The following is a 15,517-nucleotide window of genomic DNA, read 5'->3' as shown; positions in this document are numbered from 1 at the left end:
ATGAGGGTGGATGACTGAGTGAATCCCTTCCCACACACTGAGCAGGTGAACGGCCTCTCCCCAGTGTGAATAGACTGGTGTCTCAGTAGCTGCGATGACGAAGTGAATCCCTCCCCACAGAATGAGCAAATGAATGGCCACTCCCCCGTGTGAACTGACCTGTGTGCTTGTAGGTGGTATGACTGAGTGAATCCTTTCCCACAGTCTGAGCAGGTGAACGGCCGTTCCCCAGTGTGAACTCTCTGATGTACCTTCAGTTCAGATGACTGAGTGAATCCCTTCCCACAGTCTAAGCAGGTGAATGTCCGCTCCCCGGTGTGAACTCGCTGGTGTGCCAATAGGTCGGATGAGCGAGTGAATCCCTTACCACAGTCTGAGCAGGTGAATGGCCGCTCCCCTGTGTGAACTCGCTGGTGTGCCAATAGGTGGGATGACGAAGTGAATCCTTTCCCACAGTCTGAGCATGTGAATGGCCGCTCCCCTGTGTGAACTCGCTGATGAACCATTAGGTGAGATGACTGAGTGAATCCCTTCCCACAGTCTGAGCAGGTGAATGGCCGTTCCCCAGTGTGAACTCGCTGATGTACCCTCAGGTCAGGTGAACAAGTGAATCCCTTCCCACAGACGTAGTAGGTGAACTCCCGCTCCCCAGTGTGAACTCGCTGGTGTACCATTAGGGTGGATGACTGAGTGAATCCCTTCCCACACACTGAGCAGGTGAACGGCCGCTCCCCAGTGTGAACTGACTGGTGTCTCAGTAGCTGCGATGACAAAATGTATCCCTCCCCACAGTATGAGCAGGTAAACGGCCTCTCCCCCGTGTGAACTGACCTGTGTGCTTGTAGGTGGGATGACTGAGTGAATCCCTTCCCACAGTCTGAGCAGGTGAATGGCCTCTCCCCAGTGTGAACTCGCTGATGTACCTTCAATTTAGATGAGCAAGTGAATCCCTTCCCACAGTCTGAGCAAGTGAACGGCCTCTCTCCAGTGTGAATTCTTTGATGTACTTTCAGTTGGTATGAGCCAGTGAATCCTTTTCCACAGTCCAAGCAGGTAAATGGTCTCTCCCCAGTGTGAACTCTCTGATGTAGCTTCAGTTTAGATGACTTCGTGAATCCTTTCCCACAGTCAGAGCAGGTGAACAGCCACTCCTCAGTGTGGACTTGCTGGTGAACCATTTGGTCAAATGACCGAGTAAAACCTTCCACACAAATTCAGTAAATGACCAGCCTCTGCCCCAGTGAGAACTAACTGGTGTGTCCACAGGTGGGAAGACCAACTGAATCCTTTCTCACATACAGAACAGGTGGATGGCCTTGTCCCAGTGTGAACTTATTGATGTCCCTTCAGTTGAAATGTCCATCTGAATCCATTCCCACTGTCTGAGCAGATGAATGGGCACCCCCTGCCCGTTTAAAATGACAGGCGTGCCAGTCGGTCAGATGATAGAGTGAATCCCTCTCCGCAGTCTGAGCAGGAATGATGATCGAGTGAATCGCTTGCTCCACTTCTTAAATATCTGGACAGAGACAGCAAAACTGGTGTGTTGTGTTTTAGATGCCCGTAGTGAAATTCCTTGTGATTTGTAACCTGTAAAAAGATATACAAAATCCATCAGAGGGTGTAGGACACCATTTCAGATGAGATCACTGAGTTATCAAGGTGACATCACACAGTTACAGTGAAGTTCAACCCAAGTTGGAGAGAGAAATCATCATCTAACTGGGCACAATGCTGGTATCTGGAATGACTATCAAACTCTTTGATGCTCCTCCTGTCTCTATAAGAATGGAGAAATTGACTAAACTGATAGCTAATGAAGAAGAAAAAAGAAGCAAAAAAAGAAGAAAAAAGAAAAACGAAAAAGAAAAAAAAGGGTTGTTTATAATATCTCACAAGAATACATAATCATCAGTGTCGTCAACTCCGATCCTCTCAACATAAATAAGATTAAAGCTGAAAAATCCAATAAGCTTGGAACAGGGTCATATTACATCATATGAAAATATTGAATAAATGGTCTCCATATCTTTTCAAATTTAATAGAAGTATCGAGTACATGACTTCTAATCTTTTCTAAATTTAAACATAACATAGTTTGAGAAAGCCAGTGAAATACAGTGGGAGGATTAATTTCCTTCCAATTCAACAAAATAGATCTTGTAGCCACCAAAGTGAGAAATGCAATCATTCGATAGGTGGAAGATAAATGAAGTGAGTCCATCATTGGTAAACCAAAAATTGCGGTAATAGGATGGGGTTGTAAATCGATGTACAATACTGCAGAGATAATGTCAAAAATATCTTTCCAATATTTTTTCCAAAAGCGGACATGACCAAAACATATGAGTTAAAGACGCGATTTCAAACTGACATCTATCACAAATAGGGTTTATATAAGAATAAAAATGATCTAATTTAGCCTTGGACATATGGGCCCTATGTACGACCTGAAATTGTATTAATGAATGTTTGGCACATAGAGATGATGTATTAATTAATTGAAGAATTCTATCCCAATTCTCAATAGGAATAATAAAATTAAGCTCTATTTCCCAAAATTTTTTTGTCTTATAAAGGGGCTCTGAACGTATCTTCATAATTACATTATAAAGTTTTGATATAAGCCCTTTTTGAAAAGGGTTTAATTCAAACAAACTCTCCAAAATATCTGAAGACACAAAATTTGGAAACGTAGGAAGTACCGTACTTAAAAAATGCCTAATCTGTAAATATAAAAAAAATGAACTCTAGGCACATTATATTTATTAGATAATTGCTCAAAAGACATAAAACAATTGTCTGAAAATAAATCAGAAAATCTTAGTAATCCCTTAGTTTTCCAAGCCGAAAAAGCTTGATCTATAATTGAAGGGTGGAAAAAGCAATTAGATACAATAGGAATATTTAAAACGAATTGAGTCAACCCGAAAAATTTCCCAAATTGAAACCATATACGTGAAGTATGTTTAACTATCGGGTTGTCAATTCGTTTCGGCAATTTAGAAAGAGCAAAAGGGAGAGAAGTCCTTAAAATAGAACCCAGAGCATAACCTGGTACCGATTTAATTTCCAAACTCACCCAATGAGGGCCAAAAGATCCATCCCAGTCTTTCAACCAACATAACAAATATCTAATATTAACTGCCCAATAATAAAATCTGAAATTAGGTAATGCCAACCTACCTTCCTTCTTTGTCTTCTGTAAGTATATTTTACCTAACCTGGGATTTTTATTCTGCCATATATATGAGGAAATTTTTGAATCAACATTAGTAAAAAAAAAAATTTCGGAATAAAAGTTGGTACCGCTTGAAAAATATATAAAAACTTAGGTAAAATAACCATTTTATTAGCATTAATCCTACCTATCAGAGATAAAGATAATGGTGACCACTTAGTAAACAAGCTTTTAATCTGATCAATTAAAGGTAAAATGTTAAACCTAAATAATTCTTTATGGTTTTTTGTGATTTTAATCCCTAAGTAAATAAAAGAGTCATTAACTAATTTAAAAGGTAAATTTCCATAACTTGGGACCTGTCTATTCAAATGAAACAATTCACTCTTATTAAGATTTAACTTATACCCAGAAAACTCACTAAATTGAGCCAACAATGATAGAACTGCTGGAATAGATTTCTCAGCGTTAGAAATGAATAATAATAAATCATCTGCATACAAAGATACCTTATGAATATCTGTCCCACGATTAATACCCAAAATGTCCTGTGATTCTCTGATGGCAATTGCCAAAGGTTCTAAAGCAATATTTTATAGTAATGGGCTAAGAGGACAGCCTTGTCTAGTGCCCCGAAATATACAAAAAAAGGGAGATCTTTGATTATTAGTAAACACCGAGGCTACTGGAGTGTGATAAATCAGTTTAATCCAAAAAATGAATGTCGGACTAAAATTAAACTTCTCCAACACATAAAATAAGTAAGGCCATTCAACTCTATCAAATGCTTTCTCCGCATCTAATGAAATAACACATTCTGAAGTGCTATGTGAAGGAGTATAAACAATATTCAGTAATCTCCTAACATTGAAAAAAGAATAGCGATTTTTAATAAAATCGGTTTGATCTTCCGAAATAATTTGGGGTAATACCTTCTCCAGCCTGGAAGCCAGTAACTTGGAAAAGATCTTGGAGTCCACATTCTATAAAGATATTGGTCTATAGGATGCACAGTCAGTAGGGTCTTTATCTTCCTTCAGTATTAAAGAAATGGAAGCTCTATAAAAAGATTGTGGCAAATTCCCCAATCTCATTGCTTCTTCAAAAACCCTGCATAACCAAGGAGAAAGAGTAGCGGAAAAACATTTTAAAAATTCTACTGTATGCCCTTCTGGACCTGGTGCTTTCCCAGAATTCATTGAGGAAATAACCCCTTTAATTTGTGCATCCGTAATAGCAGTATCTAATATTGAAAGATCATCGGATGATAATTTTGGAAAATTCAATTTCCCAAGAAAATCACACATGGTATTATGATCCTGAGGGAATTCAGATTGATACAGGGAGGTATAAAAGTCTTGAAATGACTTATTTATCTCATCATGGTTAACTGTCAAATCCCCATTCTGCTGACAAATCTTAGTGATTTGACGTTTAACCAAAACATTCTTCAACTGACTAGCTAACAGTTTACCCGATTTATCACTATGTATATAGAAATCAGATCTGGTTTTCATTAATTGATTTTCAGTCGGAGATATAAGTAATAAACTATGTTCCGTTTGAAGTTCAACCCTTTGTTTGTAAAGCTCCTTACTAGGAGTGATCGAATATTTCTTGTCAATCTCTTTAATTTTATCAACCAATAAAAGAGTTCCCTTCTTAATGCGTTTTCTCAGACCAACAGAGTAAGAGATGATCTGTCCACGTATATACGCTTTAAAAGTGTCCCAAAGTGTTCCGCAAGAAATATCATCCGTGGAATTAGTTGAAAAGAAGAAATCGATCTGCTCCTTCATAAATTTAATAAAGTCCGGATCTTGCAATAAGTTAGAGTCAAATCGCCATTGTCTAACATTAGAAGCTGTATCCGTAAATTTAATAGAAAGTTTTAATGGAGCATGGTCAGAGATAGCTATAATATCATAATTACAACCAATTACCGATGGAATAAAACAAATCAATAACAAAATAGTCAATTCTCTAATAAGAATGATAAACATGTGAGAAAAAAGAAAACACTTTGTCGTTAGGATGCCAAAATCTCCAAATATCAAAAACTCCATTATCAGTCAAAAAGGAGTTAATACAAGTGGCCGACTTATTCGGTAAAATCTGAATAGATATAGATTTGTCCATCAAAGGATTTAAACAACTATTAAAGTCACCACCCATTATTAACTTATATTCATTTAGATTAGGTAAAGAAGTAAATAAGGACTTAAAAAAATCAGGACAATCCACATTTGGAGCATAAACATTAACCATAGCAACCTTTTTATTACAAAGTAAACCCGTAATTAACAAAAATCTACCTTTCGGATCCGAAAGGATATCGTGTTGAATAAATGCAATAGAGGAGTCAATAAAAATTGAAACTCCCTTAACTTTGGCATTCGAATTCGAATGATGCTGTTGACCCCACCAAGAGATAAAAAAGCGATATTTGTCCTCCTTCCTCACATGAGTTTCTTGTACAAAAATGATATGAGCATTAAGTCTTTGGAATACTTTGAAAATCTTCTTTCATTTAATCGGATGGTTTAAACCATTAGTATTCCAAGACACAAAATTAATGGTCTGAGCCATGCTTCTAAAATCAACCCTTTGGTATAAAAAGGGTTAACCAAATTATAAACTCATGCACCTGGAAGAGGAACAAAAATAAAGAGCGGACCCGGAGGTGACGACACCGTAGACATATCTGTAGTTCAAAAACAGCCCAAATGAAAAAACTAAAACAAACTGGTAAAAGAAAAATTAAATTAGAAAACAGACCATCCCCCACCCCCACAAGAAAAAGAAAAAAAGCCAAAATATGGCTAGAAAAAGGAAAAAAATGAGACTAATTCTACCCCCATATCAGCGGAAGACCACTCCGTATATAAAGGATATATATAAAAAAACCACCCCAACTTTAAAAATTATAATCACTATACTAAAAACCATACTTCTTAATATACTTAGTTGTAAAAAAAAAGAATAAAATCACTAAAAGCTTATAAATCGGGTTATAACCCAAACAAATCAAGAAATATTTAAACTATGATAAGCGATACATTATAGGAAGAAGACGAGAAAAGCAAAAATAACGCCATTTTAAACAAAACCAAGAATATTTTTCCAAAAAACCACCATCTTAATAAAAAAGAATTCACCTTCGAAGGGTTAAAAATATACCTTCGAGGGAACAAAAGTAATAGTCAAAAATATAGTATAATGGTTAAAGTGTATAAAACAGAGTGATTAATATAACGAAAACACACTTTAACTTAAATATAAAGTATAGGATAAACCTACACCAATAACCAGAGACTAACTCTGGTTTGAGGAATCAAAAACCATTTTACACGATCAGAATCACTCATTTATTAGAGATTAGTGTCTATAGCAGTAGGGAAGTTCTCCTCCAGATACTTTCTCACTTCAGATGTAGAAAGGAAAACCTGGCGTGGAGCATTCGATGGAGAGATTCTAAGCTTTGCAGGGTATAAGAGCGCAGGTTTTAGATTTTTCTCATAACATTCAGACATCAGAGGTTTAAAAAGAAGCCTTTTCTTCATAACTTCAGGACTAAAATCTTCAACCAAACGGAAATGGTAATCTCGAAATTTAACCATTCCAACCCGCCGAGTCACACGAATAAGTTGTTCTTTGTCGTGTACATAATGAAACCGGACAATTACAACTGAATTTTTAGCTGGAGCACTCGATGAACAACGCCAAATTCTATGTGCTTGATCAAGTAACGGGGAGTTATCTGGGAAAACCGTGGGAATGCATCTTTTAAAAGTTGAGCAAAATATTTCGAAGGGTCGTCTTTTTCTATGCCGTCTGGGAGACCAAGTATACGTAGGTTCTGTCTTCTGGACCAATTCTCAAAGTCCACACTCTTGGCTTTAAGTGTTTCCACCAACTTAGTGGTCGAAATTAAATCCTGTTGCAATTTTTCAATTGTCAAATCTCGTTTCCGAGCTTCTTCTTACAGAGACGCGATAAGAGCTTGTTGCTGGTTAATTAATAAATCCATCTTAACCATATCATCTTGAAAAGCCTTTATATCTTGTTTAAAAATTTGTTGTAGTTCATCGAATTTTTTATCCAAAACCTCCATAAACAGTTCATAAGTTAATTCAGTGTGTTGCAGATGAGCTTGCTTCTTTCCATTACCATTCAGGTTGCACCCAGGTTCTCGTCCTTTAGATCTAAGAGCCATTTCTGTTTGCATATCTTCAAAAATTCACAATAAACTCTTAACAATAAGCCCAAGAAAATAGCAAGAATCTTTTGGTGTTGGTAAAAATAAGTTAGATAAGGGTGATCAAAGGTTAAAAAAAGTAAAGGTTATGGAGCGAATCTAAAACAGTACTCACTCTATGAGCGTCTCCCGCTGACTGTGCATCACAGACTGCGGGAACTGTGATCGGTCTGCTTGGTAGCAACACATTTCCTCCCAGGGATTTCCTGTTGCTTCGAAGTTGGGAAATGGGCCAAATCAAGGAGAGGTTAAGTGAGGAAGTCAGAAAATATTTACATTTGTACAACTCTTCATTGGTATACTATAAAGAATGGCAAATGACATGAAATTCATGCAAATAAATTTCCACAAACATCGCTTTGGACATCACGAACTGCACTAACAAATGGAAAAACTTCTCTCTTTTCTGCGCTGCAGTAATTTCAATAAAAGTAACTCTTGTTCAACATCGATTAGCTCCAACTCCAACAAAATGTACTCAGCAGTCGCCATTGTTCCCAACGCCACGAGTCAATTCAACACAGTGCCATAGAACCTCAACACCAACTAGCGTTTTGCCAGAGCAACGCAGACACACGAACTCACAAGTAGAAATGCTCACAACGGCATAGGCCACTTGCGTGGGCTACTGTGTATGCTACACTGTAGCGTCTACACAGAGGGATAATTCAGGCTTGAGTCTGTGAACGGCCTCTCCCCAGTGTGAACTGACCAGTGTGCTTGTAGGTGGGCTGACTGAGTGAATCCCTTCCCACAGTCTGAGCAGCTGAATGGCCTTGCCCAGTGTGAACTCGCAGATGTACCATCAGTTGGGATGACTGAGTGAATCCCTTCCCACAGTCTGAGCAGCTGAATGGCCTTGCCCAGTGTGAACTCGCAGATGTACCATCAGTTGGGATGACTGAGTGAATCCCTTCCCACAGTCTGAGCAGGTGAACGGCCTCTCTCCAGTGTGAACTCGCTGATGTACCTTCAGTTGAGATGACTGAGTGAATCCCTTCCCACAGTCTGAGCAGGTGAATGGCTTCTCTCCAGTGTGAGCTCGCTGATGTACCTTCAGTTTAGATGACCGTGTGAATCCCTTCCCACAGTCTGAGCAGGTGAACGGCCATTCCCCAGTGTGAACTCTCTGATGTACCTTCAGTTCAGATGACTGAGTGAATCCCTTCCCACAGTCTAAGCAGGTGAATGGCCGCTCCCCGGTGTGAACTCGCTGGTGTACCAATAGGTCGGATGACCTAGTGAATCCCTTACCACAGTATGAGCAGGTGAATGGCCGCTCCCCTGTGTGAACTCGCTGGTGTGCTAATAGGTGGGATGACGAAGTAAATCCTTTCCCACAGACTGAGCAGGTGAATGGCCGCTCCCCGGTGTGAACTCGCTGGTGTACCAATAGGTCGGATGACCTAGTGAATCCCTTCCCACAGTCTGAGCAGGTGAATGGCCGCTCCCCTGTGTGAACTCTCTGATGTATCTTCAGTTGGGATGAGCAGGTGAATCCCTTCCCACAGTCTGAGCATGTGAAAGGCCGTTCCCCATTGTGAACTCTCTGATGTACCTTCAGTTGGGATGAGCAGGTGAATCCCTTCCCACAGTCTGAGCATCTGAATGGCCATTCCCCAGTGTGAACTCTCTGATGTAACTTCAGGTCACGTGAACAAGTGAATCTCTTCCCACAGTCTGAGCATCTGAATGGCCGTTCCCCAGTGTGAACTCTCTGATGTACCTTCAGGTCAGGTGAACAAGTGAATCCCTTCCCACACAGTGAGCAGGTGAACGGCTTCTCCCCAGTGTGAACTTGCTGATGTCTCTGTAGGGTGGATGACCGAGTGAATCCCTTCCCACACACTGAGCAGGTGAACGGCTTCTCCCCAGTGTGAACTTGCTGATGTCTCTGTAGGGTGGATGACCGAGTGAATCCCTTCCCACACACTGAGCAGTTGAATGGCCACTCCCCAGTGTGAACTGACTGGTGTCTCAGTAGCTGCGATGACAAAATGAATCCCTCCCCACAGTATGAGCAGGTAAACGACCTCTCCCCCGTGTGAACTGACCTGTGTGCATACAGGTGGGATGACTGAGTGAATCCCTTCCCACAGTCTGAGCAGGTGAATGGCCTCTCCCCAGTGTGAACTCGCTGATGTACCTTCAGTTTAGATGAGCAAGTGAATCCTTTTCCACAGTATGAGCAGGTAAACGGCCTCTCCCCCGTGTGAACTGACCTGTGTGCATACAGGTGGGATGACTGAGTGAATCCCTTCCCACAGTCTGAGCAGGTGAATGGCCTCTCCCCAGTGTGAACTCGCTGATGTACCTTCAGTTTAGATGAGCAAGTGAATCCTTTTCCACAGTCCAAGCAGGTAAATGGTCTCTCCCCAGTGTGAACTCTCTGATGTAGCTTCAGTTTAGATGACTTAGTGAATCCTTTCCCACAGTCTGAGCAGGTGAACAGCCACTCCTCAGTGTGGACTTGCTGGTGAACCATTTGGTCAGATGACCGAGTAAAACCTTCCACACAAATTCAGTAAATGACCAGCCTCTGCCCCAGTGTGAACTGACTGGTGTGTCCACAGGTGGGAAGACCAACTGAATCCTTTCTCACACACAGAACAGGTGGATGGCCTTGTCCCAGTGTGAACTTATTGATGTCCCTTCAGTTGAAATGTCCATCTGAATCCATTCCCACTGTCTGAGCAGATGAATGGGCACCCCCTGCCCGTTTAAAATGACAGGAGTGCCAGTCGGTCAGATGATAGAGTGAATCCCTCTCCGCAGTCTGAGCAGGAATGATGATCGAGTGAATCGCTTGCTCCACTTCTTAAATATCTGGACAGAGACAGCAAAACTGGTGTGTTGTGTTTTAGATTCCTGTAGAGAAATTTCTTGTGATTTGTAACCTGTAAAAAGATATACAAAATCCATCAGTGGGTGTAGGACAACATTTCAGATGAGATCACTGAGTTGTCAAGGTGTGATCTGACATCACACAGTTACAGTGAGGTTCAACCCAAGTTGGAGAGAGAAATCATTATCTAACTGGGCACAGTGCTGGTATCTGGAATGACCATCAAACTCTCTGATGCTCCTCCTGTTTCTATAAGAATGGGGCATTTCTGCCATCTCCAATCTGTGACCTGGCTCTGTTTGATTCTCTCCATTGGTAGTATTCCCTGTTCCACTGAGCTGCATGGGTTCCTGGCCCCACAGTAACTGAAACACGCTCACCGAAAAAGGCGGCAGTGCATTCCACACATTTCAGCCCTGGGAAAACAAACCTCTGGCTATGCACACGATCAATGTCCCTCATCATCTTATACACCTAAAAAAGGCTCTAAACATAAACAAGGAAATTACACATTGCTTTGAGGATTTGTCAGAAGTCTACAAAATCATGAGGAAGAAGACTGGGTAAATAAATGCAAGCAGCTTTTTCCACTGAGGTTGGGTGACAACTAGACGGCATGGGTAAGTGGGGAAGTTGAAAATTTAATGGGAACATGTGGAAAAGCTCTTTACTGAAATGGTTGTGAGAGTGTGGAATGAGATGCCAGCACAACTGGTGAATATGAGCTCGGTTTTACTATTTAAAAGAAGTTTGGATGGGAGCCTGGATGGTAGAGGTATAGATTTGTGTAAAAAGGGCCCAAAGGATATTGGGGACTCAGTTCACCACAACCACAAACTGTTCCTGCTGCCACCATCCAGGAAACGGTACCACAGCAAAAGGACCAACAGGCTCCGGGACATCAACTTCCACCAGGTCGTCAGACTGAATAATTGATTTCTGTTTTCCTAACTGTCCTATGTACAAACTAATTATTATGAGTTAATTTAAATTACACATTTAGATGGTAACGTAACGTAAATATTTCTACTCCTCATCTATATGAAGGATATTTGTAATAAAGTCAATTCAATTCACCCTCTCCACTATATGTTCTGTCAATCTAGCTCTCATTCCCCCTACAACTTATTTAAACCACATCAACCCGCCCCCCCCCCCCGCACTACCTCCAGCAAGCCTTATCACTGGGATATTAGTTGCCTCTTGGTCTGTTCCCCTAACTAACAAATCTCCTATCACCCCTTTGACTTTCGTCTGTCAGGTAATTGCCCCCAACAGTGTCTAAAGTGGTCCACCTGCTGTTGTGCAGGATAGCAACAAAGTACTCTGCGATGGCTATTTAACCTCATTCCCCTTCCTGACTCTCACACAGTTTCCTGTGTCCTGCACCTTGGGCGTAGCTCACCTCTCTTCATGTCATATCTATCACCCCCTCCAACTGCTGGATGATCCAAAATTCATCCATTTCAAGTTCCAACTCGTTAAAGTGCCGGGTTACAAGCTGCAGCTAGATGCACATCTTGTAGGTGAGGGCATCAGGGTCACTGGAGGTCTCCCCTCCTTCCCTCCAATATCCCCTCTAATTTGTAATATCCAGTGTGCAGATAAATATTGTACTGTGCATTTTTTTACCCAGTGATAAGATGTGCACAGTGAATTTTATATAGAGATGTATTCATTTTCACAGCTAGCAAATCACGGTCAATAGGAACTTTGATCTCCTCTGGGTTCGTAATGGGTAATGAAGGATTTTCTCACCAAAGCTTTTGCACATTGTCCATATGTGATTTGCTTGCTAAACTATGCTTTAAAAAGTCAGATTTCCAAATATCACTTCACTTCTTCCCACTTGCAAATTCTCCAGCAACTTTTGCATCACCACAATACACACAGGTAACACCAGTTTCTGTATTCTACATAATTATTCCCCCTGAACCCTCCCCCAATGACTGATGGTGGTGAACTCAGTGATGGCAATGTCAATGAATATGAAGGGAAGGGCAGTAGTCTGTCTCATTGGAGTCTGGCACATTTGTGATCTGAAAGCTACTTGTTGCCCAGGGCAAAGGTGTTTGATATCACTAGGTACCTAGACAGAATTGGACAAAACATGTTCTCACCGCTAGAAAAGTCCATTACAAGAACACACACAAAATGCTGGAGGAACTCAGCAGGCCAGGCATCAGCTATGGAAAAGAGTACTAATGCTGAGTTCCGCCGGCATTTTGTGTATGTTGCTTGGATTTCCAGCATCTGCAGATTTTCTCTTGTTTGTGATTGGAGGTAGAACAAAGCTGATTTTCTCAACTGGTGATATAAACGATTTTGTTCCCTTTCTCCGAGTTCCTAATCCTTGCATTTAGACAGCTGGAGCTCAGCTCTGTCTGAGATATCCATCGGTTCCCATTCCCTCATCAGCCGGAAGCTCCCCGGGGCCCGTGGGGCTGAGAGAGAGGGGAGAGAGCAGGACGGTCCCGGGATTGTGGACTACGGTGCCCGCAGTTCACAGGAATCGTCCCTCAGTCGGTGTTTAAGATAAAAACACAGAGAATCGATCTTACCCGGAGACGCTATTTCCAAGGCCTTCTGTGTACCGTGCGCATGCGTGATACTTGGTGACGTCATCATCCCTGACGCCTGCGCATCTGTTCGGTGCTTCAGCGCCGGCGAAATTTTAAACGCACGGCCTTATGGGTAATCACGGTGCCATTAAATATTTCTGCAGGCTCTGGTTCAATATTCATACCTCATTTTTTTCGTGTGTGCATAGAAAAATCTGCAGTTGTTTTAACGCCGAAAGCTCCCATAAACAATATACTCAATATCAACGTTATCCAATGCCAAAGTAAAATGCAGATATAAAACACAGGAGATTCCACAGTTGCTGGAAATACAGAGACACACACACACAAAATGCTACATTTTCGAGTGGATTTACAAATCTCTCCTCTCACTCACTTACTTCGTGGATTACTGAGCTTTTCTACTTTACCATCTTACAACTTTAAGCATTGTTTCCCAAGATTGATTGTTTGGGAGCTATATATACGCACAACACTGTTAACTTCTGTTTATTTCGTTTAATCTTTTATATTTGGAGTAGATACAGATAAAGCTAGTGGTTTTCACAGCGAAACCAGACTCCATTAATGATCTATTGCTGCTGGTACGTAACGATTGCAACAACCCAGCTGTCTGAGGCACAGTCCTTTAAAATTGGTGAAAATGACCCAAAACGTTGAAAAGAGCGGAGAAGGAGTTTAACCAACTTCGTCCAGAGCCCTGAAGAACGTCAAAACCACAGTGAGCTCATCGTCTTATTCAGTGTGGAGAAAATCATGCAGGTGCATAAGATGATGAGAGGCATTGGTCGTGTGGATAATCAGAGACTTTTTCCGAGGGCTGAAACAGCTAACACGAGGGGGAATAGGTTTAAGCTGCTTGAGAGGAGATGTCAGAGCTAAGGTTTTTAAGCAAAGAGTGGTGTCTGTGTGTGGAATGCACTGCCAGCGACGGTGGTAGAGGCGGATACAATAGGGTCTTTTAAGTGACTCTTAGATAGGTACATGGAGCTTAGGAAAATAGGTGGCTATGCGGTTGGGTAAAATCTCAGCAGTTTCTAGAGTAAGTTACATCGTCGGCACAACACTGTGGGCCAAAGCGTCTGTAGTGTGTTGTAGATTTCTATGATTCAATGAAATTCAAGGGAAATCTCCTATCCCACGGAGTGGTGACTCGTTGCAACCTGTCATCTCAGGGAGAGTGATAGGGAAATGGCAGGGATAGATTTTGATATTCTGATATGGAACAGAAACATGGGCCATGACCAGATGGGCCGAGTGGACTCTCTAGTGTACATTTTGAGTGTGGTAGAGACAGTAAGTACCTGAGACACGGGATTTGATACAGAACTGATTTATCTTTCACAGATCCACAATATTAAACACCAGTCTAGTTTAAGGCTAACATCAGCAGAACAGACTCCTCCAATGCTCAGTGACCAGGGTTCAGTCCTGGGTGCGATGAGCAGCCGCAAGAACTGCAGAATCTGACAGTAACAGTCCCTCATGAACCTGCAGCTGCCTTCAGTCACCGTGATGTTTAAACATTTAACACGGAGCTGATCTGAACTTCCTCCCTGATGTGAAGTTGCTGGTGATGCAGCAGCTGGGATGATTGAGTAAAATTCTTTGCTCACTCCGGACAGAAATGTGGCCTCTATTTATTGTGAACTTACCGGAGCATCACAAGGCGGGTTAACTGAATGAGTCTCTTCGCACACACGGAGCAGGTGAACGGCCGCTTCCCAGTGCGAAGCTGTTGGTGTATCTGCGATGAATGACGTCAAACTGCTATAACGTCATGGCAATGTATCAAGTCAGATCACGGACATGGACACGTGTTCGTTCCCTCCTTGTAGCGGGTGGGGCGCTGTGTTCTCTAGCATCTCCATGGTGCCTTCGGATAAAAACAGTGTTACAGCTCAAAACAAGTTGGAGGAATAATACTTCATCTTCAAACTGACCGCAGTTTTGGCATCAGGCACAATATCAAACTCTCTGCTTCCCTCTCTGTATCAAAATTGATCATTCCTCCCCTCCATCAGTCTGTGACTTGGCTCAGTTTGTCTGTCTCCTTCGCATTCTGGGCATGCGCCACACACCCACTGAGATCACATTTTATTTACACGGCTGTGACTAGAGACTTTCTGATTATTATGTCCCTCCCGGCATTTGACGGTGGTAAACTCAGAGTCAGCAATGGTATTGATCCTCAGGAGTAGGTGATTAGGCTTTTTCGTTGGAGATCGATAAACTGCCGATAGTGTGTGTCTGGATGAGTGGGTCGTTTTCAGACTGGAAGGAGGTAGCGTTTGGAGTACCCCAGAGATCAGTCCCTGACCACAGTTGTTCACAGTTTAATGTCCTGGCGGAGGCAGCGAGATGTGAGATGCTCCAGTCTGCTGGTGACGCAGAAAGAGTGGAGTTGGGGGAGGGGAGGCTATTCACATGCAATTTCGTAGCTTTGCAATCAGTACATAGTGCACTGTGGGGCTGCAGTGGCGGGTTCCAATCTGCTAATTAAATTTGCTGACGGCACAACATTGATCGGCCGAATCCCAATTAATAACGAGGCAGCCTACAGAGAAGAAGTCATCACCCCGACACAGTGGTGTCAAGAAAACAACCTCTCCCTCATTGTGACAAAAACAAAGGAACTGGTTGTGGATTAC

General features: G+C 41.9%; 2 protein-coding genes across 3 annotated transcripts; both read right to left on the bottom strand.

The window, feature by feature from the left end:
• Window positions 1-1,413: 1,413 nt before the first annotated feature.
• Window positions 1,414-10,164, bottom strand: LOC140723001 (uncharacterized). 2 transcript variants are annotated; one of them, XM_073037628.1, is made up of 3 exons: window positions 9,494-10,164; window positions 7,555-7,645; window positions 1,414-1,590 (listed from the first exon to the last, which is right to left on the bottom strand). In XM_073037628.1, the coding sequence occupies exons 1-3, from the start codon at window positions 9,922-9,924 to the stop codon at window positions 1,414-1,416; spliced, it is 699 nt and encodes a 232-aa protein (XP_072893729.1). In that variant the 5' UTR covers window positions 9,925-10,164. The 2 variants fall into 2 exon arrangements, with proteins under 2 accessions (XP_072893729.1, XP_072893730.1); XM_073037629.1 differs by lacking the exon at window positions 7,555-7,645 and having other exon boundaries at window positions 1,421-1,590.
• On the bottom strand, window positions 7,516-9,489 carry LOC140722988 (uncharacterized; the record flags this gene model as incomplete). The annotated part of the gene is made up of 1 exon (XM_073037611.1): window positions 7,516-9,489. A coding segment is annotated over one exon (1,245 nt), but the record flags the coding sequence as incomplete, so codon positions are not given.
• Window positions 10,165-15,517: the final 5,353 nt, after the last annotated feature.

Source organism: Hemitrygon akajei, unplaced genomic scaffold (assembly GCF_048418815.1).
Source record: "Hemitrygon akajei unplaced genomic scaffold, sHemAka1.3 Scf000096, whole genome shotgun sequence".
Taxonomy (NCBI): domain Eukaryota; kingdom Metazoa; phylum Chordata; class Chondrichthyes; order Myliobatiformes; family Dasyatidae; genus Hemitrygon; species Hemitrygon akajei.
The sequence above is the reverse complement of the archived record's forward strand: the minus strand, read 5'-3'. Positions and strand labels throughout refer to the sequence as shown.

Bases quoted from the DNA above. Each gene is read 5' to 3' on its own strand.
- LOC140723001 (XM_073037628.1), bottom strand. From the start codon at position 9,924: ATGGTTCACCAGCAAGTCCACACTGAGGAGTGGCTGTTCACCTGCTCA. The intron at 7,646-9,493 runs GTCAGTTCACAC...TCGAAGCAACAG, and splicing joins TCCCACCTGTATGCACACAG to GAAATCCCTGGGAGGAAATG. The intron at 1,591-7,554 runs GTGAGTACTGTT...ATCTTTTTACAG, and splicing joins CAGCGGGAGACGCTCATAGA to GTTACAAATCACAAGGAATT.